Here is a 27,033-nt window from a genome sequence, read left to right as displayed (position 1 = left end):
GAGATGGTGGGTTCCCCTTTCGTGGAGGATTTCAAGCAGTCTGGATGACCTGTTTGCTGAGTTGTGGTAGTTCCGGGCATTTTTTTCTGGAAAGAATTGGGTTAGATGGTCATTAGGGAATCTTCAAACTCAGAAGTTCAGTGATACTAGGCACTTAATAAATGTCTGGTGAGTTGAGTTTGAGTTTTTAACCTTAAAACAGAAAAAAGAATAAAAGAAAACTAGCTCTTATAGGCCCCACTGACCTCAGATTGTGAATCTTAGAGCTAATTTAGCTTCACAGGAACAATGTGTTTATCTTGCTTTCTCTCCTAGGATTCTAGTCATGGACAATGGAGTAGTGGCAGAATTTGGTACCCCACCCCAGCTACTGGCTCAGAGGGGACTGTTCTACAGATTGGCAGAAGAGTCAGGCCTCATCTGATCAAGTTCTGGAGAGCCAGCTATTAACATCTTCACAAAAGGAGGAGAGACTCATGCTTGGCCTACATTTGAATGCCTCTGTAAAGTGGGATCAGACTCCCAAGGCAAGATCTATGATAAGTGGATGGAGAGAAAAGGGATCAAAGTCCTGATGGATCTCAGGCCACACGGGCAACCATTCCATTTTGTGTTCCAGAGATTCAGATAAATGGCTCTGGGATTATCAGTTCATTTCACTAGACTGTTCATTCTTTATACCCAACTGCAGTATCAGAGGGATAACGGAATAGGAATTAAGACAGGAGTGGGGCCCAAAGGGCCATCAGTCCCTACCCTACACAGAGTCAACACCAGCACCCTGTTCACCCTCCCCAGCTTTACTTCTGCAGCCTACTGCCACCTTACGTTGGTGCTATGAATAAAGTGCCTACAGGATGCTGCCGTGCACTTGTTTCTCAGCTACCTCAAGGCCAGGGTGAGAAGTCCCCTCAGAGCTCACCACCTCAGAAACCTAAGGCAAGTCAAGCAGAGAGAGCATGGCATAGTAGGTAGAAGGCAGACCTTGGAGTTAGGACGAGATGGGTTCAAGTCATGCTTCTGACACATATTAGTGAAATGAACTTTGATAAGTCACTTATTCTCTTTGTGTCCTAAGTTATACAACTCACCAATCTGCATTGGTATAATATACAGATACACCCCACTTTTATTTAGATACAGACATATATTTTCATCTGTGTCCCCTGATGTACTTCGGCAACTCCTATATACTCTATAATAGTCTTAATGAATTGTTTGGGGGCGTTGAGAGATTAGGTGATTTGCCCAACATCACATTCCCAGTATATGTCAGAAGCAGGATTTGGACCAAAGTTTTCCTGTATCCAAGGTCTTCTACCTCCCATGTTGTCCATGCCTGTTTTTCTCCTATTGAAATGCCAAACTATGAAAGATTCTGCAGTTGTCTCATACTCAGTATGAAGGAGTCTAACTGTTCTTCCATGATAACTTGTAGCTCATTGTCAAGGCTGTGGCCTTACACATAGGTTGATGTTAGGGACTTTCTCATACAAACTTCTACTGCTCATGCCCCATCCAGGTTTGGGGGACTTTGGTTTGGAAAAGGGACCTCAGTTTCCATGCAAGCACTCAGGATAACAAGATATCAACCACATCTAACACTTAATACTGGTGTGACTGGGGTTACTTCAGAGGGTTTCATTTTCCTTATCTACAAAATAAGGTTGAACTAGATTGTCTCTGAGACCCCTTCCAGCTTTAGACAAATGCTTCTATGGATATAGGACACACTTCATCTGGCCTATGCTACAGTTGGGCCACTGCTCTGGAAGTGGAAATGGAAGGAGGATTTGGTGCTTCAGATGTGGTTTACCTTAAGCCTGAATGAGATACATATAGACAACTCTGTTAACTAAGAAAAAACATTCTCCTGTCTTTTCCTGGAGTCAGTAGTAAGTAACGCATATAATTCTTACTTCCACAATATCACCTGTATCCAACCCCCTCTCTCTTTACTTACATGATCATCACCCTCGTTAGTTTTCACTTGGATTATTGCAATAGCCTTTTAATTTTGTCTCCTTACCTCTAAACTCTCCCCACACCAACATAACCTCTACCTCAGTGGTGTTGAACTCAAGCAGAAATGAGGGCCCCTAAACCACAGATAAGGATCTAGGCTGACCATATACTTAAAAAACCACAAATTAACATTATCTATGCTTTACCGTGAGGCAGCTAGGTGGCACAGAGTGCTGGACCTAGTAGGAATTATGAACTCATCTTTCTGAGTTCAAATCTGGCCTCAAACACTTATTGGCTTATGATCCTGGGCAAGTCACTTCACCCTGTTTGCCTCAGTTTCCTCATCTGTAAAAATGAGCTGGAGAAGGAAGTGGCAAACTACTCCAGTATCTTTACCGAGGGAGTCACAAAGAGTCAGATGTGACTAAAAAACGACTAAACACTGTTCTACTGTCTTTTTGTTAAATACTTTGCAACTGCATTTCAATCACGTCCCTGATAAACTAGGGAATGTTTATCTCTACATAACTACCAAAGTGGTTTTCCACTTTCAAGTCTGATTGCATCACTACCCTCTCTAGTTGATGAACTCCAAGACTCCCCATTTCCTCTGGGATCAAATAGAAATTCCTCTGGCTTTTGAAGCCCATTACAATCTATCCCCAAACTACCTTTCTAGCCTTACACATCATTCTATTTTTTTCACTCTATGGACCAGTCAAACGGTCTTTCTTGCTATTTCTTATACATAATGCTCTATTTTCTATCTCTAGGCCTTTGCACTAGTTGACTCAAATGACTGAAATGCAATTCCTTCCTCCCTTTCACCTCTTAAAATCAACTGTTTCCTTCAAAACTCTAAGGACTACCTTTTCCAGGAGGCTTTTCCTGATCTCCCCAACTGCTAACTGACCTCCCACGTTTGTATATGTTTATGTAACATTAGCCTCAAAAGCCCCTCTAGCATAGATTCTGGGTGGTATTTTTTTTTACTGCATCTTTAATAGAAAAGAAATAAAATATTGGGGACAGCTTAACTGTCACTTGGAGTGAATTAAGTCTCATGTCTCAGAGAGATTGTGTGATGCATAGAGGAAAAGTCAAGTTGTCAAGTCAACAAACATTTATTTAGTACCTACTATATGCTAGGCACTGTGCTAAGCACCAAGAATGAATGAATGAAGAATTAAAAAGTGTTTATATTAAGAACTTACTGTGTTCCAGGTAGTGTGTTAAATGCTGGTGATAAAAAATACACAAAGCAAAACAATCCTCACCCTCAAGGACTTTATAATTTAGCATGAGAAAACAATATTAAAATAGGAGTGGGGGTAAAGAATAGGTATTATGATTAAGAATGTCAGTAATGTAGAGTGCAGTCATAAAGCAATTATTTGAAATGTTCTTTCTAAGGTGGTAGTGTAGATTTGACCACTGGTCCCAGAGCTAAATAGGTAGTGGGGAAGGGATGGACACACAATTCACAATGAGGCAAGATTATGTGTGGACAGCAGTAGTGGCATGGTGGGTCTGGACTGGGTTATGATAAATGTTCACCAATCAGAAGCCATAGTAGGCCCAGAGTGAAAGTACTTCAATGCCAGGTCAGAAAGTAGAGACTGAGTCAATTATCATCTTTGACAATGAAGAAACTCATCCTGTGGAAAAGATATCCTGAAAAGAATTGTGGAGAGACTTTGCCATCATGAAAGCTGAATGGTGGAACTGATGTCAGTGTCTGTGGAGAAATTAGCAGTTGTACTTATTAGAGATGACTTCGGTTGTGATCTTAGTCTACATATTTTTGAGATTTAAATCTTTTTGTTATGCTGTTAACTGATTGTATAGCCAGTAACACTGATGTTTATCTAAACCCATGAGATAGAAGTTTGACACTGAGAGGTGAACAAAATCTTATAGAAAAAAACAGGGTCCCGCAGTATAAACTGATGGGGGGCTCAGAATTAATTCATTAAGACAGCTATGCATTTCTGTTAACCCTATGAGAAAACAGATTATCTTAGAACCTGGGTATAAAATAAGGAAATGAGCCAGTAGCAGTTGGAGAGGAGTGAAGGTATGTGTTCATTTGGACTGGTTGAAGGAACTGTGGATGGATCATCTGGAGAAGACAAAGCTTGTGTGGAGCCATGATGGCTGCTTCTAATTAGGTTCCCCCTAAAAAGGTCTTTAGGTAAGGGTCGTCTGACCACTTTTAGGTGATGTTGTTTAAGTAATTCTTGTAGAAGCTCAAGATGGCCACAGATCTCTTTCCACTCTGACTGTGACTACCAAGAGGAAGCTCAGCATGTTGAGTCAACACTATTCCTCCCTCTTGCAAAGGGAGTGTTTACCCTGCCTTGTCCAGCACAGAACACAGGCAATTCCTTAAGTTTTGGAGCTAGTAGGAAATCAGTTAGCAGGACAGTACAGCTGCAAGCAGCTGAACCCAATCTTCTTTCCTTAAAGGATTTTAACACAGGTTAGAGTAGGTTAGAGTCAAAGGTTTTCCTTCAAACAAAATGAGAAAAGCTGAAATTTAGTCAGCAAACAGTTGTGGTCTTGTCAGACTGTATCTTTACATGAAAATTTCTCTAAATATTGCTTACTATTATCCAACTGTCTATTCTTGGGGAAAGAGTAGCTTAGTTTAGTTAGACTCTATGGTAGCATGCCACCATTCACTTGGTGGCACCTACTTGTGTTAGTGTCCAAAAATCTAGCTTTCTAAGCCCATACAGTAAAAGTAATAAGGCTACAATACTTTTGGTAGGATTTAGGATTCCAAATTTAAAGGGTCGCATAGTTAAAGCTGAAAAATACTTTAAAGGCTATCTAATCCAACTCCCTTCGTTTTACAGATGAGGAAACTGAGGTTCAGAGAGGTTAAGTGACTGGTCCAGGGTCATACAGGTAGTGTCAGAAGTGGGATTAAACCCAGATCTTTCACATCCTATCCATTGCTCTACTGTACCATGCTATTAATGAACGGTGTAAATAATGAACTTTACATGGTATCCTCTGTGGACTGTCTATAAACTGTCCCATCATCTTGCTAGATAGAGTGAAACTGAGGATAAAGATGAAACAGAGGAGCTGAGTATGACATGTGATTAAACGCATCTGACAACATTCCAACGACGAATGCACAGCAGAAATGATTTTTGGATTATGTACAATGCTCCTTCCTTTGCACTGTGTAGATAATGGAGATTAAGATAAACTGTTCATATCCACAAGTTTTCTGCATATCTTTTTGGTTTAATTTCATATTATCTCTACGAGCCTATTTTATTATTACTTGAGTTAGAGGGTGCAGAAATAAATATGCCCTAATAGCCCTAATACTTTAAAAAGCAAAATGAGTATACTGTGTTCTGATATTATGTAAATTGTTGTGAATATCTGCCCAGTTAAACAATGTATATGCTGGGGAGACTACAGGTACTGAATTTTTAAAAAAAATACTGAATTAAAAAACAAACCAAAGTCAAGGATAAAAAAAAAACACAGCACAACAACCTTATACACAGATGGAAAGGGCAGTAAGCTTTTGAGATCTGAAAAATATTTGTCACTCTTAATGATTTCTACTTTATCAACAAACCAATTTAAGCACAATACTTGGCTTATTAGCTACAGTCATACTGATTTTTTTTCTTACCCAGATTTATCTTTGAGAACACCACTGACACTTTTAAATTTAATTTTATAGTCTAATATCACTTGGAGACTAGTTTTATTAGAGTTGACAAATGAAAAACTGAAAATTACTTAACAAAAGAGCTGCTTTTCATTGTAATGAGAACATTAGACTATAGTGAGAGTTTATTATGCCATACAGAAACGCTAAGAAAGGATTAGAAAGGAACATCCTCAAACTCTGTCCTAGGGCTCCTGCTGACTTGATTGGTGGTTGTTTTAGTTTCTAGAATCAGGCTTTAGCCGAACCAACTCCATCCTCAAATTCATTCTTTCAGTTCTGGAACTATAATCAAAGCAATTACCATGATTTCTGGGAAGGGTATGTCAATTCACCCCAATATAGCTCCATTCACTATCTCTATGACTTTCCAAACTAAAATGTACCTCCCTGGCCACCATTCCCCTTTATGTGCTGCCCCTTCCCATCAGAATGTAATATGAAAACCCCCTTCTTGAAGGCCAGAACTGTCTTTGCTTTTGTATTTGTATGCCATGTGGTGCTTGGCACATAGTAAGTGCTTAATAAATATTTTTTCCCATTCATTTATTTAAAATGGAAGCAATGTACAAAAAATGGCAGAAGAGGCTAGCAAAGCTGAAGTGAATATTTCCAAATGCATTTCCTTTCATCATGAAGCTTGAAGTCACTTACCTTAAAGGTCATTCTTTGAATCCACAGGAGGATATGGCAGTTTCACCTCTCTGATCAATTTGCTAGCTTGTAGACACATCTGTTTAAATAAGATGGACACAACACCCAGAAGGTGGTGAAATAGCTGAGCCAGGTGAGGTAAAACAAGTGGTGGAGGTAGAATAGGAAGGTCAATGAAGACAGAGCAAGTGTCACATGCCCAGTGGAAAGAATATAAATTCACAGAAGACGAACTGATTTGGCATGAGAATACACACTTCAAAATAAAAACTTTGATTTCAGAGAACCAAAATTAACCTCTAATTTGAATTTTCCTAAAGACAGGCTAGCTTTTTTTCTAAAATCATATTTATCAACTTTGAAACTGTGTTATCTATGGCTTTTTCTATTTACAATTTATTTCTTTGAAATCCCAGCCACTAAGGATAATTTCTAGTTGAAATTGTAAAATCAAGATTCAGTTTCTCAAAATAAGTATGACAGGCCACAGACTTTGAAAGATGGTCAGTTGAGTACACTCCAAGAGGGGAAAAAATTACCCATTACATCCAGAGGGATAGTTGGTCATGCAGCTTTATTTACCATTTTATACCTTCTTGGTATAGCCTTTCAAATAAAGGGATGGATAGCCTTTCAAATAAATTCATCACATGCTTAGATAGCTACGTACAGATTGTAGTGAATTCTATGAAGACCTTGCATGTAGAAAACCCTTCTTACTATACATCAATTTAAGCAAAAGCTTGCACATTAGAATCAGTGCTGTTGTTAAAATTCCACCTTTCACTCCTGGTTCACAAGCAGCAGACACATTGTAGCAGTAGCACAAGGAAAACCCACATGGGGCAAAGCACAGTTTTTACATAGTGCGACCACTTTTAGAGGAAAGAATCTAGCAAGGCCACATTTTTTTAAAAAATCAAGCTCATAAATTAAGTTTGAGATAGGAGAGAGAAGGGAAGTCAATAGGGATTAAATCAAAATCTCAGTTTTGTTGTGCAGATAGACTTTGTGTATATAGGCATACACACTAGGCTAAATAAAATAATTTAAAAGTTAGAAAATTTCATATTGCTCTTTGTCATCAAAAAAAGTTTGAAACTGTTTCACTGTCCCTGTTTCCAATTGTTCTAGACAGAGGCAAGGGTGCAGATCCTTTCTTTTCACATTTACAGAAATGTACACTTTTTTCTTTAGTGCACTGTAACATAACAGCAAAAAAGGACCGACTCTTACAATTTGATCAGATGTTATCCAATCAGAACCACAGACTATCCCTAGGGAGGTGCCGACCAGTCTGTACTCCATCTATTGCCAGTTTTGTTCACCTGGGTCAAAATCTCACAACAAAACCAAGCTTTCTCCTTAACACTGGTCCCTTTAGAAACATACAGTCATACATACAAATATACATACATACCCAACTCCACATACACTCTGTCCATATATACACACACAGAAGGTGAATGAAAATTTTTCATTATTTCTGGGAGGGGAGACATAGTATTATGTTGTGCAAATGATTTGGCTACTACAGGAAATGAAGGCATTAGGTGTAAAAATTAGAAGTGTGCTTAGTAAGCCAAAAAAATGTAAACAAACAGCAAGCTATCACTAAGCCGTTCAAGTGTGTTAGCACCAGCTCTCAGCACCAAGGGAATTTCCCATGTTAAATGCTACGCTTGTGATGTATAAAACTTGGTGATGCTTATCCACCTAAAATGTGCAAAGAGACTCATTGTTTAGGCTTAAATACACTTGTTCTCTAAGATTCTATCAACTGGACCCAGCCTACAGTCATTCCTCTTCCCAGCAACAATGCAAGCTAGAGTATGCTGAAAGCACATTTAATGTAATGGAAAGAGGGCGCTTAATATCATAGGGTAGAGGAGTAAATAGAGTGGTCCCCAAAAACAGTCTAAGTGAAGGTAAAGTGTACTAAAAAAGATGTGATCCTCACTCTCATGAAAGAAAGCCACAGACACTGATTTCTCAAACGAGGAGACAGCTAGGCATTTAAAAAAAAAATCAGTCACCTTAAAATTCAGAACTATGACATTGCTGGGGGAAAAAAATGTTTGTATTTCAGCATCCACAACAAGCTATCACTTTCTGGTATAAAGTACCTACTTGATTTAGTCTTCGTTTTATAAATCTCTCCTTTTCAACTCAAGAATAGACCAAAGAGGTGTCAGTTGCTGAAGATAGGTTTTAGTATTCTGTCCACATGGAATATTAAAGACAATAAGAATGGAATTTCTGCCCAGATGGGGAGCTTTGCTGTAATTTTTCCCTCTAAAATCTATGAGCTATAAATCAGTTTGCTTTCAGGAAAAACAAAACAAAAAAAACATTGAAGTCGAAATTATTACCATTTTTCTAAATAAGAGCACGGCTATATAGGGCTATGAACATGGAAATTTATATCACTATTATATAAAATTCAATCATGATTTGAAAAATATTCGTAGAAAAATTGTGAGTTGTTTCATTAATGGGGATGGAAATAGAGTACATGTTGCAGCCACTGAAATGCCACGGCCAAATGCTTCCAAGAAGTGTTAATATGTAATAATAAAACGTTTCTCATCTGGCTAATTAAGTGCTATCCCTACCCACCATTCATTCCTGAATCAATTCACATAAATTCAGTCTTTCACCAGAGGGGTGGATGATGTTGAAATGTAAAATCTATTAAGGAAACTCTCAAAGCTGGCAGCTTGGTTTTTCACCAAATATCCAGTTAGATGTGTAATGAAATATCACTCAACCTCACACGCCTGAGAAAATGGTATGATAAACAGAGAAAGATAGCATGGAGAATAAATTCTCCCATCTTTAATAGTGACTTAAAATGTAAAAGCCACCAAAAATTTCTTATCCCCTCAAAAAACATACCAAACAACCAGGTTCCCTCCCCTTTTTCCAATGATATGCAGTCTTCAACCTTTCTATGTTCAGTAATTCTTTAACATTACAGTTTGTCTTGCTGCATGAGAATTACAACTTTCTTTCTTTTGGCTAGACAATGGGGTTAAGTGACTTGCCCAGGGTCACACAGCTAGTAAGTGGCAAGTGTCTGAGGCTGCATTTGAACTCAGGTCCTCCTGAATCCAGGCCTGGTGCTCTATCTGCTGCTCACCTAACTGCCCCTAGAATTACAATTTTCTACAGCAAATCCACCTACATGCTTAAGTGGTTGGTTGAGTGACTGTTGTCCTTCATTCTCAAAGAGGACCAAAATGACATCACTGTTAGAGTCAAGCTGCAGTGTGTCTGACTGTGGCTGATCAGACCAATGCTTAACTAATCCTAAAAGGAATATCCTTTTTTTTTTAAACCCTATAGACTTTAGCCATTTAAGAGTCCTTTCATCAGTATTTACTAACAGATTTCTTCAACTACTTCTTTTCAAATCTGAGGTTACCGATAACCACATTCAGTCAAGTTGCTTAAACACCACAATAAAATAAAGCTAATGGGGAACAGAATTTAAGGCATTTTTTTTTATTTCGGCCAAGGAATGATGCATGCTACAGATTAACCTTTACTTTCCCCACTTGGTTTTCAGAAAACACTGAATTTTTTCTTTCAATTTTTGTTTTACATGGCACTTGGTTAATGGAGGGAAGGAGAATTGTTTCTCTTAATTTACTCCAGATTTTCAAGTGTTTTCTTCAATGATGATGCTTTCTCCTGCAGCTCAGGTCTGCTGTCAGTCTCCATGGTAGTTAATGACTCAATGAGTAGTACTCTGCATTCAGGTGTCAAACTTTCCCATTGTTTAGACTCTATAAACAAATCATTTGAAAGGAAAAATATTAGAGTCTAGTTTATTAAAAAAATAAGAATGAGAAAAGTTGCGAGTTGAAAAAATACAACCCTCTGGCCAGAGCAACTAATTAAATGTGTTTGAATATACCAATGACCAAATTCTATCATTACAGATACATGTAAGAACAATCTGATATAATAAGTCAATAAGCTGAGTGTTAGTCCTGTTAGTCACACTAAAGAATGTGAAGTGTTTAAACCACAAAGTTTGAAAAGCTTAAGTGGAAAATACTAGGGCATAATCCTATAGTATAAATACAACTTTATTCTAAAAGGATATACCATATCTTTGTAAGAGAGACATAAAAATAACAGAATGTTACTCCCTATGCATTAAATCCCTATACAAAATTATTCCACATCCTGTTGTAGAACTATGAACACCAACTATTTTAAAGAATCCTAATGATTAGAATCAGTGTAAAAAGGGACTCTCAACTTTTTTAAATGAAGGGGGAAAAAAATCAAATTTATATCCATACATAAACACCAATCAGTTCTAAAAATTAGGTTCTCCAGTAATGACGACTAACATTTACATAATTCTTTAAGGTTTGTAAAATCAAAGTCTTTAACTTTAAGTGTTTCTAAAAATAAACTTTGTAATACTGTAGCAAATAATGGAAAAACAAGCAACAGATACCCAGGACCTTACTTATGAAAGTGAGACATAAATAGGAAGTTATTCCACTTCATAGATAACATGGGGTAAGGGGAAATGGGCCTTTAATAAAACTTTGGCAGTTCTCCCTTTATTATTACCAAAAGAGGCTGTTTAGATAAATCTTCTGAGAGATTCTAAAACACCAACTTCAACATGCATTAAAAACAGATAAAAACTTGTAAAGAATAAGCTTTACATCAGATTCATAGATTTATTTCTATTTAATCTCTCAATCTACTGCTCTGGTAGCTTAAACATTGAATTCTCTTCTCTAGGCTGCTGCCATAGTCACCAATACCGTAAATAACAGAAATCAAATTGTCATACTGAAAAAAGTAGCTTGCTGTAATCTTTAAATACTACCTGAAAAAAAAAAACCAACCCATAAAACTTCTCAAAAGAATTGTAACCAAAGAAGTAAAAAAGTCATATGGAAAAGTTATTTGATAACAAAACCCTGCTGATAATTAAAGGTTAGAAATCAGCATTACATAATCTTTGCTTACACACTGCAAATTACTAAGGTCCTTAGGTTTCTCACCCAGATGTACAGTTACAGAAGTAGGACACAAAACCTGGTTTGGACCAGAAGATAAGAAAGTTAGGATAATTCTCAATAGTCAGGTGAAATACTCACCTTCAAGTTTTTGAAGCAGCAACTCTAACACAGACAAAGCTTCTGTTCTTATGGATGTGTAGCTTTTATTTTCTAAGAAGGAAATGATGTGTAAAATTATTATCTTTTGTATTCACCTAAACAGAATGCCTCCTCCAATGTAAACAATGTTCTGAGCTCCTGCAGCAAAATGAACCGAATATTGCTTTGTGTACTAACACCAAAAATATATGCATCACACAAATTCATGTCTTATAGAACACTCCTTAAGGAAGAAGACAGAAGTGCTAACAAGGATTTCTACCACTCAGCTAATTTTAAGGAGATAGAAGTATTACTAGGATTAAAACAATTTAGAGATGGAAAGAGAGACCTTAAAGACCATCTAGTCCAACTCCTTTGTTTTTCTAGATGAAAACCACGGTTAGAGGTTAAGAGAAACCAAATAAATAGTGAGCTAGGGTTTAAATCCATGTCCTCTCTCTCAAATCTAATATTTTTATCAGCATGCCACAATTTTCTTGCTTTCCATGTTCATCATTATATACCTATTAAAAACATCTCTAAGACACTCAGAGCAGCTAGGTGGTGCAGCTGATAGAGAGAGCACTGGGCCTGGAGTCAGGAAGACTCTTACTGAGTCTAAATTTGGCTTCAGACACCTAACAGCTTTGAACTTGGGTAAGTCACTTCACTGTGCTTCAGTTTCCTCATCTGTAAAATGAGTGGGAGAAGGAAATGGCAAACTACTCCAGTATCTTTGCCAAGAAAACTCCAAATGGGGTCACAATGAGTCAAATATGGCTGAAAAACAACTGAAACATACTCTATCAGAATAGTAGAAATTAAGAATATAGAGTTTATGACTTGTTGGGGGATACAGAGATGACTGAACCATGGAAAAATCTTAGAGAAGCCAAATTCCTTAACTCCCAGTCTTCTGTCCAAAAACCATACTTCTATTAAATTTTACCTGGGTCTCCATTTTCTTAATTGCAAAATGCAACCCCATCAAGGGTAGGGGAATGTGACTAGCTCTAAATCTTTCAATTTGAATTTTTAATACAAATCATCCTTTGAATAGCAAATTCCTAGGATCTTTCTAGGAATTCAAATCTAATTCACTGGAATTTGAAGACTCAATTTTCTTCTCCTTTTTGATTATTATATCTCTAATCCTCAAGAGACTCATGTTCTGAATAGACTTTCTGTAAATCCAATGCAAGAGTCAGAGAATAAATGTTTGGTCTTAAATTAAATTTGATCAATTTAATTGTGCTTTTATTTTCATATCACTTTTATTTCCGAATATGTTTTCCCCTCTTACTTTATCCAGAGCTATCCCTTGTCTAATTTAAAAAACAAAACAATTAAAAACAGTTCAGCAAAACTAGCCAAGATAGCAACCAATCTGAGCAAGCTTACCTAAAGAATGTGTGATTGATGAACAAGTCTCAAGCAGTATTTCAGTCAAAGCCTCAGAATCTGCATGCTCCTTTTCTAAAATCATTAACCTAAATAAAATAGGATAAGGATGTTCTATTAAGCAAAAGAAATCATTCCAATACATCTTTTAGACTAAAATGTAGTATTTTAATCCATCACTTTACGTCATTTTTAGCTGATATCATGGCAAAAAACCAGGACACTACTGGATATACATAATCATGCCATTAGAAAAATAAGAAACCTTTGAAGCATAAAGTGAATTACCCCTGAAAATAGGCATTCATCGACCTCAGAACACCCAGTTGTACTTTCCATGTGCTGAGTTTCAGTCGTTCACACATTAGCTTGCACAACTCCTGACGATAGCAACCTAAGAAAAAGTACAAATTGAGTCCTTAAACTTAAATTAGTATTTCCTGGAAATTTCTCAGTATTTTCCAGAAAACTTCAGTCAAGTATTATTGTGCCTATTTCCCAAATACATTTCTTCAACATAAATTTATTAATTGTTCCATAGAGACTACCACAAATGTTAACTTTTAAACTAACTTGACCAACCTTTTCCTTCCTTAACCTTTTTTAGTTCAAACTAGATTTTATACACTAGTGACTTAAATGTTCTTAAGCATTCATATCTGGAGTCTTCTGGATATTGCAGTGGCTGAAGATTCCATATGGTTTATAGATTCATCTGCATACATCATTACAATGAAAAATGGCTATATGTCAATAACATTAGTTGTTGTCACAAAGAGGTTGATGAAAATATTCACAGGTCTGCAGAATCAAATAATGTGTCATCTTTGACTATTTCTAAAATAATCGACCAGACAAGAAGCTAACAATCACATCAAAAAGAAATTGTTCACTTTTAGTCAAGAGCTGTCCCAGAAGCACTCTCTTAATAAATTCCTTCCTTAAATTTTAAAGTCACTGATGTGCTTACACTGAGTCTCCACATTTCTAGGCCAAGCTTTGCCTATGCTCTCAAAGGCACAAAGCAGAGATTCCATCTGAAGCTCCTTTTCCTTTTCATTATCATCCTCTTCATTTTTTGATGTCCGGGCACCAACACTTTCATGAGAATTCTAGGACACATTAAAGAAAAAGAAAGATGAAAAAATTTCATCCTTTGTAGGAAGTCAATGTTGGAGGAGTTATGGAAATACAGGCCCACTAATGCATTGTTGGTGGAACTGAGAACCATTCCAGAACCATTCTGGAAAACAATTTGGAATTATTCAAATAAAGTGACTAAAATGTCCATATCCTTGACCCAGAGTTTCCATTAGCAGGCATATACCTCAAGGAGGTCACTGATTAGAAGAAAGTCCCCACAGAGACCAAAATATTTACAGTAGTACTTTTCTGGTAGCAAAGAAATGGAAATAAAGTAGATGCCCAACAACTAAACACATTGTGATACAAAAATGTAACGGTATGTGCCGTAAGAAGTGACAAATATGATGACTACAGAGAAGTATGGAAAGACCTACATGAACTGATGCAGAATGAATTAACTGGCACCAAGAAAACAATATATATGACTATAACAATGCAAATGGGAAGAACAAACACCACAAAACAACACAAAGTGAATGTTGTGGAATTATAAAGAACAATCATGGCCCCGAAGAACAGAGAGAAATAACTTCCTTCAATTCCTTTGCAGAGGTAAATCTAAGGTTAAAGAATATTGCATATATTTCAGACTTTTTTTTGACATACTGATTCTTTCTCTATTTTTCCTTTAAAAATATTATTATAGAGGATAGCTTTCTGGGAGGGGGAAGGAGATGGGGAGAAATTTAGGCAATGTACCAACAAAAGCTATAAAAAAATTTCTATTAAAAAAGAAAAAAAAATTCAACTAGTTGTCTAGTGACAACAGCACTAGACTAGGAGCCAGTGATTTAGTTGCTAAACTCATTACCATGTCACTTTTAAGTAAGCCATTTAATGCTTCTGTGCTTAACACTGTTATATCTTGTACTTAATGACTCTTAACATTGAAAACTTCTAATACTCAATTATCAAAAATCCCATGCATTTTATAAAAACTAATTAAATCATACAGCTTATCATTCAGCCAAGATTCTCTGACTACTAGTTGGCACAGGGTCATGTACACTGCTTAATGAATGAGGGTCCTGGCTTCATCAAGCTCAGCATACAAAAATGTAATGGAATATTACTGTGCCGTAAGAAATGACAAATATGATGATTACAGAAATGTGGAAAGATCCAAATGAACAGGCATACACAGCCAGTGCTGCAGTCAGCAGTGAAACAACTAGTTGCCAGATTCCTGTTCTGCACTACTGAAGCTAGCTTCTCTCAGATGTGCTTTCATGGTAAAGGTTGCTTACAAAGAAAAAAGATCATAAAAGAACAGAAAACATGTCCCCCCTTTTCTTTTTTTGTAACTAAAATAACAAAACATATCACTGTGAAAACACAGCTTTAGGCTAGCAATCATTACCTTTTTAATCATTGGAACAACAATGTCAGACAGTTCCTGGAATCTATCTTCTTTAGTGGCATTGAGTATATCAGCTATACATCTAACAGCTACTATTTTGTATTTGATGTTGTCTTTGCGACACTCCTTCAAAACAGTCTGAACAATCTCATTTATACTGGGCTGATTAGGCACTGACTTTTCCAGCTCGGCACTATAGGATATGTTAAAAAAAATTATCGATTATTAGAAGTTTTGACTTTCAGTTGAAATCAGCAAATGATATATTCATTAAAGGAATGCTTACCTACAGGCTACTACAACACAAGCAATGGCTTTTAACAGTTCTTCCTAGGGGATTTAAAAAAAAGAGAGAAAACACTTCTTTATGAAAAAATTATTTATCAGGTCCACACACGTCACTTGCCTTCTCCAAATAATGATTCCATTAGCAATCTCAGGATCATTTAGTTTCCATTTACAACAGACAAAATATTCTGCATTCTATCACACTGCAGGGTTTTTAAAGTTTCACTATTTCCAATGACTCTTCCTGTCAACTATGATGTTATACAGCCCATTTACAAAAAAGTCAACATTTTAACTTAACTCTAGGCCTGCAAGCACCTAATTATGTACCATCAATGGTCAGCTGTTTAGTCTAATGTGGGTGTTCATCATCTCCTGCTAGGGAAAACCCTACTGAACTCAGTTCTGGTTTCTCAGCCAGATTGAGATATACGAACACTGCGTAATGACCATACTGCTCCAAGCTTTAACTTCCAATATATATGAAATACGTTACATTTAATCAAGATGTGGGTGAAGTAGTAAAAGACTGACTAGCTCAACCTACCTTCAGACATATGCAAAATCTAACATAGAAAAGCAATACTATTTCCAGCTGAGTGGTATTCAAACTTTGAAATATACACATGAATGTAAGCTCTTCACAAGCAGGAGCTGCTTCATTCTTTGTACCTGTATCCTAATAACTAGCATAGTGCCTAGCACATAGCAGGCACATAATAAATGCTTGGTAACTGATTGGGCAGAACATAGAGAATTTAATATATTCTTATACCAATTTAATTTAATTTATTCTTATACCAATACTTGAAGCCAAGATAAGTGTCTATTGTCAAGAATTAGATACTTTTAAAATCAACTTGACATGAATGATTTTTACCTTTCCTGCCCATGTTCTTCCAGCCAACCCCTGCAATAAAGCACTCATTATCATTCCCAGATACGGTGGTACCAGAGAACTTGTTTGCTTTGCAATAGATGCCATGGCAGCTGCACCCTGGGCTTTCATTTTCCAAGAGGGGGACTGCAAAGCTTTCTGGGTAATAACAATCAACTCCTGCAAGTATAATCGAATGCCACCAAAGGAACCTACATTAATGAAAGCAAAATTAATACAATTATGAAGGAATAAATTATGCATTCAGCCAAGTAATTTTCTTAAAAGTGATCTGACCCTTTAGACTATTATGCAACCTTATATGACAAAATTTTTTATAAAAAAGAGACAAAAGTTCAACACCTAAAATGAGCATATAGACACTTGCTAAAGCTGTTTCATATATTCATGCTTAATAGAAGGCATTTAGAGATCCAAATGATACATTCACTAACCACTGATCTAAAGCATACAAGGATTGAGCTAAATAGGCTTGGTCAGGGGGTACATAGGAAGGTAATAATCCTATGATTAATTAAAGTTCTAGTTTCAGTTCCAAAGGGAGGAAGGAAGGGATATAGGGCTACAGACCTGGCACATTTTCCTGCCACACTTCAGTCCACAGAGTGGCTTCATCCTTCTCTCCCTTGTCCTCACTGGCTGCCTCATGCATGCCCAGGAATGCCAGCGGCAACACCTCCTTAGCATGGCTCTTGAGCACGTCAGGGCTGTAGCGCCCAATGGCATGAATGGTCAAAGCGCACGAGCTCTTGTAGATTGGTTCTAAAGAGAAGGGGACACACAGACAGAATTTGGCAAAATAAACAAAAAACCTAAATCGAGCTGCTGATGTCAAAGTTGAGAGTACCTTCTTTTTCCATGTACCAGCTGTTAAGCTTTTGTAGCAGTTTCTCAGTGCTACTATCCCGTGAAGTCTGAAAAGGAAAGAATTCAAGTAATTTTAAAAGCTCAACTAATTCTCTTTTTTTACTTAATTAAATGAGACACCAGCCACTTACTCGAACTAAATGTCCCATGGCAAACGCAAAGGACTTCTGTACCACGTTATTCCGGTCTGTCAAACCACTGAGCAACGCACTCATGAGTTTCCCTATTGGCAAAAGGCAGAAGAGAATTTAAGGCTTTTAGCCAACTGCTTTGACATTTAGCACAGAATAAATTGTGCCACACTATGACCAGCATTTTTCCTTATAAAACCCTAATAATTAATAACCCATAATAAATACATGAAAACTCATATATTTACTATGCAGGAATTGAGACTATTCCATTAGAAAGGACCCTGGCTATTCTTTAGTTGTTTTCTATTTAATAAGACGAAGCAACTGGTAAAAGAATCTGGGAGATAGTAGATGCTTTTTAATTAATAAATTAACTTGTTCAATAAATACTTGTTCAATTAAACTGAATCATAATAGAAAGTGCCAGCAAAGTTAATTAGGAAAGAAGCTTTAATAAACAAGTGAAAACTGGATAGGTAATAAAATGAAGCTTTGGTAAATGAAGCCCATTCACTCATCCAGGAATCCTCTGGGGAAGGAAGATTCTGATTTGTAATCAATTATAGGACAGAAAAGTCAGGTCAGATCCACAGCTTTAACAAAATAACAATCATACCAATTACATATATATATATATATATATATATATATATATATATATATATAACATATTAATCTGGAAGACTCCATGGTTTTCACTTATTACACATTTTTATTTTAAAATTCTATTACTCTCTCTCTACATGCTTGATAATTTACATTGAGAGTTTTTTCCTGTTACTGTCCTGGTATGTTTCTATAAATCAATGGACAGTGATTAATTGTCAAAGGAGGGATACAGTACAACATGTTTTGATTCTCTCAGGAAATAACTAGGCATCACTCACAAAATGGGGACTTAGAAAACTACAGAAGTCACTGAGCCTAAAGTTACTTAGGTAGTGATTAATCAAAATGAGAAAGGGAAAAAAAGAAGAAACCTTGGCAACTATCAGTCACTGACAGATCCAATTTAATATTTAAAAAAACAGTTATTACACAAGTCATTACCATATGCACACAAGATTAAGGAAGGAAGAAAAAAAAACACTTCTTAAAAACTTACCAGAGTAAGGTGTTAAGTCCTGAGGACACTGAGTAGTTAATGACACAATTACATTGGCACATCCTCCCTACAAGGTTACAGAGAAAAACATATCTAAATTTCATGACCACTTTTCTCCATTTAAAAAATAACAAATCCCTTGTTTTGGCTATAATCATTTAAAGAGGAGGATGCACTAAGTTAACAATAAGAAACTAGCTACTCTAAACCTTTAATCATCAACTTATACTGATTGGATCACTCAAAAGGTACATACATGGCAACTAAAAACGATTTCACTGATGTGCTCTGCATTAACAATTCCACTGAATATCCAAGTTGCACAATATAAGAATTTTAAAAAATGAGTTATTAGTGCAGCCCTGAAGGAAAAAAAATGAATGTCGAGTAACAATACTGAACATTTAAAAACACAAAGTAGCATACAGATATTATAGATGCACATATATTGCAAGGTAGATGGCTACATTTTTGTAGATTAAATGAAGAAAAACAAGCTGAGGCCACGTCCTATTCATCTTTGTATTTCCATCAATGACTAGCACTCAAAAAAATTTGATGAATTTATTGAGGTTTTTTTCTCCCTTTAGGTAAAATACACTTACCTTAGTACCAAGACCTACACCACTTTTGATCAATTCACACAATCTAGGAACTAGCTCGCCCAAGACAGACACATCTAGGTATTGCAGGCACTAACAAAAAAGAAAAAATGCAAAGGTAACCTTTAGGAGAAAGGCAAGTCAGGCACAGAGATGTAAGAAAACACTGTGCAAATTACATGACCATAGAGTTTATATTAATTTGGAAGAGTCCAGGTTTTCATTTATCATATAGTCTGATTTCAAAACACCAACTACAGAAAGATAAGTGAACTGTACTCTCTCTGTAGTGGCTTGGTCAGTGTTTCTACAAATCAGTGGAAGACAGCAGCTTAGCAAAGATATTACCAAAAACTAATCATGAACAAAGTAGCTCTACCATAACTTTCTACTCCTCTTCCAAATCAATTCTTATCCAATGCACACCTCAAGATATGGCTTAACACTCACCTCCTTCAGAATGCCTTTCCTGACTACCCCATCCCAGTTACATAAGCATTCTTCTGCTCAAAGTCCCCTAAGCATACATATTCTAAAATTTTTTAATACTTGCATATATTTTTATTTTAAAAAAATATGTTCTTTGTATCCTAACTAGGTTATAAACTCCTTAAAGGCCATGACTGTGTCTTCTATCTCTTTTGTTTTCCTCCCCCTAAGGACAAGGCTCTGAACACAGGAGACACTCCTACTCAACTGTTAAATTGCTTCATTTGCCCAACCCTGTGTGACTCAATGAAAAGTACATAAATATTAAAAAAAAGCAAGCTGAATTAAGGGCACCATTTCCAATAGCTCAAGAATGTTCTCAGATAACCACATATAAGGATGAACAGTCTAGACTTTTAAATACTTTCTCACACCAGGGCTGGAAGGGGACTTGCATGGTCATTATGGAAACCAATTTCAAATCCTCACAGCTCTAAGCATAACCTCCTTCCTGTGAACAAATCAGCAACATCAGTTTCACCCCTCTCTTTTCCTAACCACACTAATGAGTACCTCACCTCCAATATTTACCTTGACTCCTACCCACCACTCCCTACTTGTGCCTCTTTTCCCTTTTCAATTAGCCCCAATTAGATAAGTAGTTTATTAGTAAGGAAGTATAATCTGATCTCTTTTTGAAGCCGGCAAAAGTAAAAGAACATTGTTACCACTCACCTCTTTTGAATAAAATAAAATTCTGAGATATTATTTTTAGTGTCTGGAAGGGGTTATATGAGGTTAAGGAGGGCCCATACTATGAACAAGCCTGAGAATCACTACGCAACATTCATTCCTTAATTTCTTGTGTTTCTTCCTTAAGGACAAAGTTTCTTCCTTGTGAGAGAGTTACTATGAAGACATAGTTTTAGCTTGTTAGTGACACCTGAAAAATAGATTTTCTTTTTGCCTAAAGGAGCAACATACAATCTGAAATAGTTCCATTTCCATTTAGATACTTACCATGTTGATTGTTTCCATCATGGGAGAGGATTTAGCAGCACTAAGTCTAGCACTATCCATTGCAGCCTGAAAGAAAAAAAATATTGAAATTACTCCGGAGTGCTTAGAAAGATTTCTCTGTAGAGTTCATTTAAAGTACAACCTAAGAAGAAGTTCATACACAGAAACCAAATGGTAAAAATTCCCAAACTTTTAAAAAGGAAACACTGCCTCATTTTCAATCCTGGCTAAAGAATACTTCCCCCCCACCTTTTTTTTTAGCTTTTTCTTTCCTTTATTTATTTTTAGTTTTCAACATTCACTTCCCTAAGATTTTGAGTTCTAAATCTTCTCCCCCTCCCTCCCTCCCTTCCCCAAGATGGCATGCAATCTGACATAGGCTCTACATATACATTCGTATTAAACATATTTTCACATTATTCATGTTGTAAAGAAGAATCAGAACCAATGGGAGAAACCATGAAAAAGAAGAGACAACAACAACAAAGACAACAAAAAAAGAGCTATTCAAATAGTATGCTTCGATCTGCATCCAGACTCCATAGACTCATTTTCATCAAGACTCATTCTCTGGATGTGGACAGTATTTTCCATCATGAGTCTTTTGGAGATGTCTTAGATCCTTGCATTGCTGAGAACAGCTAAATCTATCAAAGTTGGTCATTGCACAACGTTGCTGTTACTGTGCACAGTGTTCTCCTGGTTTGTCTCACTTCACTTAGCGTCACTCCATACAAGCCTTTCTAGGTTTTTCTGAAGTCCACTAGCTCATCATTTCTTATAGCACAATAGTATTCCATTACATTCATATACCACAACTGGTTCAGCCATTCCCCAACTGATGGGCATCCCCTCAACTTCCAATACTTTGCCACCACAAAAAAGAGCTGTTATAAATATTTTTGTGGGTCCTTTTCCCATCTGTATAATCTTTTCAGAATACAGACCTAGAAGTGGTATTGCTGGGTTAAAGGATATGCACATTTTTATAGCCCTTGGGCACAGTTCCAAATTGTAATTTTCCTACATCTTCTCCAATATTGATCCTTTTTCTGTTTTGTCATGTTTGCCAATCTGATAGGTATGATGTGGTACCTAAGAGTTGTTCTGATTTGTATTTCTCTAATCAATAATGATTTAGAGAATTTTTTCATATGATTATACATAGCTTTAATTTCTTCATTTGAAAATTGCCAGTTCATATCCTTTGACGGGTAAACTATTCCTTGCTCTCCTAATTTGCTTAGAATATCAGCCTTTATATCTAAATCAGGTACCCATTTTGACTTTATCTTGGTATATGGTATAAGATGCTGGTCTATGCCTAGTTTCTGTCATACTATTTTCCAGTTTTCCCAGCAATTTTTGTTAAATAGTGAGTTGCAAAGAATATTTTAAAAATTAATTTATTTTTAGTTTTCAACATTCACTTCCACAAGATTCTGAGTTCCAAAATTTCTCCCCAACTCATCCCTTCCCCCACCCCAAGATGGCATACATTCTGAATACCCCTTCCCCTAATCTGCCCTCCCTTCTATCTCTCCCCACCTTTAAAGAATACTTTTAAATGATATGTATTAGAGAAAAGAAACACAGGTCTATTCTATCTTACTTTGCTCCCACTAAGAGAAAAATTAATAATTCATTTTGAAAATCGTATGAAGAAACTTTGGTTCTAAGCCTAGCTCCAAAAACCTGGACAAACTATAACCTCTCTATGCTTCAATTTCTTCATCTGTAAAAAAAATATTTGCTTTACCAACTTACCTATAATTAGATACATTATGTTATACTAGAGGAAGGTCTCTAATACCCTGCCAGATGAATGAAGCTGTAAATTCTTTCTTATTTCTCCTTTCTGATAACTGCCGCTCAATGGTCCTATTCTTCCTCTTTAATACAATAAAAAATAGGTCTAATCCTTTTGCCACATGACAGCCTTTCAGATATTTGAAAATAGCTATCAAGTTGTCTTCTCTTCACTAGGTTAAACATCTTCAGTTGTCTTGACCATGATTATTTATCATATGATATGGTTTCAAATCCCCTTAAACCTAATATGCTTGGTATGTTAGGTTCAATTTCATAAGGAATAACATTTTATTCACTAGGAGATTAAGATAACAACATGGCAAAAGCTTCCACATTCTCATAATGGAAAAAAAAATTGGAAACAAAAAGCTAAGCAACAGATTAGTTTCGACATAAATAAAGTCAACAATACCCTGTCTGCATAGTAGAATTATTCCTCTAAGGTGAAATTCTGAAAGCTTTACTTTCTAGTATTTTCCACATACTCAGATACATGCTACCCAGTTTGACCTTTAAACTGATACCCCCACATTTAAACACATATACAGTTTATCAGTCTCATGCCCATCAGTTCAACAAACTGTCCTAAGGAGGTCACCATCTAGAGACTCTTAAATCTGTATAGTGACACTAACTTTAATGGACACTTTGGTAAACAATCTGTTGTCGGTATGATAAAGACAAAATTATAGTGAATTATGCAGTTTTAATATTTTTTTCCCCCACTCAAAATGCTTTATGGGGTTGCTATAACAATAAAAATAACAAATGGAATATACTTTGTAAAACAATGCTTCATATTTAATACTTTTTATTTTTCAGATTTATAAACAATGATTATTTTGGTCTTTCCCTTCTCTAGCCATCCCCAAATGTCATTATTACTTCTACTAATTTTTATACTTCAATTGGTATCTTTATTTCCTTATATATTTAGGGTTTTTAAAAACAGTACAAAGTTGGCAACTTGCCCAAAACCTTTGAAAATTTGTTTAGGCTATGAAAGTAAGTTCTTTTAACACTTTACTGGGATTCTTCCTCTGTGAACCTTACCTGTTTTACCACTGGGAGAAAGTAATGGGATTAATATTTACTTTGTTTCCTGAATTCATATTTAAGGTACCATGAATTGTGGCAACCTTCAAATATGTATGTATGTATGTATATACATATATCTACCTATATATTTTTTAAGATATAAATACTTATATAGTTAAAACATAGAAACTATTTAAGACATTTAGTTCTTCCTCACTTCTAAAATCTAAAGTAATGTGTATAATGGTTGGTCCAAATATCCAAGGCCAGTTATAGCTAGTACTTTCTTTCTTTAATGATCAATATTTCTGTCATTGGAGAGAAGTACTTACTATACTTCCTCATAATCTCAATAGCCTCACCATATAAGGTTATCATGAGATACGTGCTTTGTAAACAGTAAAGCACTGTATATATGTAAACTATGACTTTAGTTATTATTAATCCTTTTATACTGTTCCACCTGTAGGTAGGTGGGATAGCATATATAGTGCTGGGCCTAGAGTCAAGAAGACTCATCTTTCTAAGTTTAAATCTGGCCTCAGACACTTACTAGCTGTGTGACCTGGGGCAAGTCACTTAACTCCTCTGTCAAATGAGCTGGAGTAGAAAATAGCAAACCACTCCAGTATCTTTACAAAGAAAACCCCAAATGGAGTCACAAAGTGTCAGACACAACTGAAAAAAAGAAGACACAATTTCTCTAAGTATATTCTGTTGAAACTGGCATGGATTAAAAGTCACATTTTACTGAGAGACAGAAAAAATCACCCATGATTTTTATCCCCATTATAACTTCCTTCTCTAGTCTCTAATCTTCTGATGTGCTCAAAAACCACTTTTAGTACCTTTAATGACCAATTTTTAATTTTTTTCCAGCATCTAGATGAGTTGAACTAACAAGAAAAATTCTTTATATGTAACTTTGAAAAATAAAACTGTGCTTTCAAACTTACCTTTTCCTGGTCTGTGGCCCGGAGGCTCAAATAATTAAGAACCTGTGGCTCCAGTACACTTAGGGATTCCAACAAAGCTGGGATGAGTTTGGGGGCATGTGGTTTCAACATGGCACCAGCACTTTTGCTGATCTTCACAAGGGTGTTAATGCTGGAACAGAGAGAGAATGCTATTAATATAATGCTAAAAATCAAGAAAGGCCTTAGACTATTACTGAATCCTCTTTAACAAAAGTACAGAATTCCATAAAAAAGTGAAGATATTTCCCAGTTTATTTTGCTCTCATTTTCATTATATAATTTTATGCAAAACTGTTAGCTCCAAATTATTTATTGAATAAAACTACATTATACACATATATATGTACCTATACTGACTTTAACATAAAGCAATAATTTTCTATAGAATTTTGTATTCTCAGATCTTTTTTCTTCTGTGTACATTACATTTGTTGCTTTTAGAAATCATTTTAATTATAAATAGCCATAATTAAAAGATAACACCCAAAAATCATATGCAGCTTGTTAAAGAAACAAGCTAAGAGTTTGTTTTTAAAACAATTCATATTAACTTAAAGAAAATAATGTCTTGATTCTTGTGTCTCCCATGACCATTACATTTTTAAAAGATTTTGATATTTTTCAACACGGCCATATTTTTTGTGTATATTATGCTAATTCTGCTTCATTAATTTTTTCAAATTCCATTGTATTTTTCATATTTGTAACTTTTATGAAATAATATTCCATTATGCTGATATTCCACTATCTATTCTCCAAATAACAGTAGTGGTGGTAGTGGTAATAGTAGTAGTAGTATGAGTAACAAAAATATATACAACAGACATTTATTTACATAATGCTTTAAAGGTTTAAAAAGGACTTTTTCACAAATTATCTTGATTATGGCTCAAAATAAATCTGTGAAGTAGACAGAAGAGGTGTCCCCATTTTACAGATGAGAAAACTGAAGATCAGAGAAGTGATCTGTCCATTATTATACAGCTAATAAGTGACAGGCCAAACTTAAACCCAAATCATTAAGACATTAATTTTTTCTTAAATTAAACAATTCTTGCATTCCTGGTATAGTTCATACTTGATTATAATTATTAATTTTAAAGTATTTTATACTGTCAATACTCTAATGTTTTACATATTTATTAAAGATATCTGATCAAACTTCCTTTTGTTTTGCTTTATCTGTCAGATTTGGGAATTAAAAACATTTTGTTTCCTAGAAAACATTAGGAAGAATATTTCCTTTCCCTATATCTGCTAACAACATATATAAGACCCACCTCTGACTCACCCTGGATGTGTGACCCTAGGCAAGTCACTCACCCTCTCAGTGCACAAGGTAACTCTTTAAGACTAAGTTGCAAAAAAGGTGCTGAAAGTCATTGGTAAAAAGTTTCTTCAGACAGATGTTCTATATACCAATAAAATCACAGATTCAATTCCTATCCATATTCATAAAGATATGTATACACTAATGTAGAAGGATACAGGGCTGTGTATGAATGTCAATTCTGCTCTATGTCTTTTCTCAAATTCTCTTGGTTCACTTCTAAAAACTATCCCAACTTCATTATCCAATGTTTTAACGATAGGTACCTAACAAAACGTAAGCTCCTTGAGAGCAGGGATTGTTTTATTGTTCATATTTGTATCTCCAGCACCTAGTACAGAGTACAGTACATAGTAGGTGCTGAATAAATGCTTGCTGCTTGATTAATTTATCTAAGAAAGTATACAAGTCATTCACAAATTTAATATGAGTTCTATCTTCTGTCATGTCAATGTACCAGGCACACAGATTAAATATATTTGTTTTGTAAAAGAGAACAAACCTGAGGGCTCGAACTTCAGTCACAGTGCTCATCATTCCTTTGTCAAGAAGGCAGGGCAAAAGGACAGCAATGGTTCTTTGGCCAGCTGTTCCTTTGGAGGGGTCACACATTTTCACACAAACCTCACATATAAATAGAACAGAAATCAGTGAAAGGGACTTCAGATTCTTATCTAACAGCACTCATCTGACAAACCACCATAATTAATAACTGAGGGCCAAATCAGTTGACCTACTTTAAAAACATAAATAATCTTCCATTTAAAAGAAAAACAAAACAGCTCACTTGAATTAAGTCATTCAACCTTATAATCAGTCAATAGCTTACCCATAACAGCGAACAGTAAACCAAAACAAGAAATGCTGATTTTATTTCTTTTGTTATCTAAACTACACAGAGAAAAAACTGATATATCAGCTGTAAAATTATCTCAAAGGATATGTTAAGTCAAAATGCAAGCTAATACTGCCTAGAAATATTTATTCATTTATGCCATATTTCTAATATTTTGATAATAAAAGTTAAAAATGCACCTGATATGACTATACCCTGACAAAATTACAATCAAGGCTTTATTGAGAGTCTGGTAGGTAAAAATTATGTAAGAGAAGGCTGAAAACTAGATTGTATATATGAGTGCCAGGAAAGAGCCCGAACATGC

At 35.7% G+C, this 27,033-nt stretch overlaps 2 protein-coding genes across 5 annotated transcripts in view; one reads left to right on the top strand and one right to left on the bottom strand.

Moving 5' to 3' along the window:
- The window catches only part of ABCC6 (ATP binding cassette subfamily C member 6), a 63,103-nt gene extending 57,896 nt beyond the window's left edge, over positions 1-5,207 (top strand). For all 4 annotated transcript variants that reach the window (XM_020972429.2, XM_020972428.2, XM_020972430.2 and 1 more), the window contains one exon: positions 316-5,207. In XM_020972429.2, coding sequence (XP_020828088.1) covers positions 316-424 — 109 coding nt within the window. In that variant the 3' untranslated portion in view covers positions 425-5,207. The remainder of the gene's footprint in view (positions 1-315) is intronic.
- Positions 5,208-9,816: 4,609 nt separating this feature from the next.
- The window catches only part of ECPAS (Ecm29 proteasome adaptor and scaffold), a 148,605-nt gene continuing 131,388 nt past the window's right edge, over positions 9,817-27,033 (bottom strand). The window contains 16 exon segments of the mRNA XM_020972446.2: positions 9,817-10,116; positions 11,461-11,532; positions 12,865-12,953; positions 13,153-13,258; positions 13,835-13,976; positions 15,371-15,563; positions 15,657-15,700; positions 16,539-16,747; positions 17,127-17,318; positions 17,404-17,470; positions 17,555-17,646; positions 18,663-18,729; positions 19,268-19,357; positions 20,714-20,779; positions 24,520-24,670; positions 26,373-26,494. Coding sequence (XP_020828105.1) covers positions 9,977-10,116; positions 11,461-11,532; positions 12,865-12,953; positions 13,153-13,258; positions 13,835-13,976; positions 15,371-15,563; positions 15,657-15,700; positions 16,539-16,747; positions 17,127-17,318; positions 17,404-17,470; positions 17,555-17,646; positions 18,663-18,729; positions 19,268-19,357; positions 20,714-20,779; positions 24,520-24,670; positions 26,373-26,494 — 1,842 coding nt within the window. The 3' untranslated portion in view covers positions 9,817-9,976.

This window comes from Phascolarctos cinereus, unplaced genomic scaffold (genome assembly GCF_003287225.1).
Source record: "Phascolarctos cinereus isolate Bilbo 61053 unplaced genomic scaffold, phaCin_HiC Scaffold_4;HRSCAF=312, whole genome shotgun sequence".
In the NCBI taxonomy this organism is placed as follows: domain Eukaryota; kingdom Metazoa; phylum Chordata; class Mammalia; order Diprotodontia; family Phascolarctidae; genus Phascolarctos; species Phascolarctos cinereus.
Note: the sequence above shows the minus strand (reverse complement) of the source record. Positions and strands in the feature narration are given on the sequence as shown.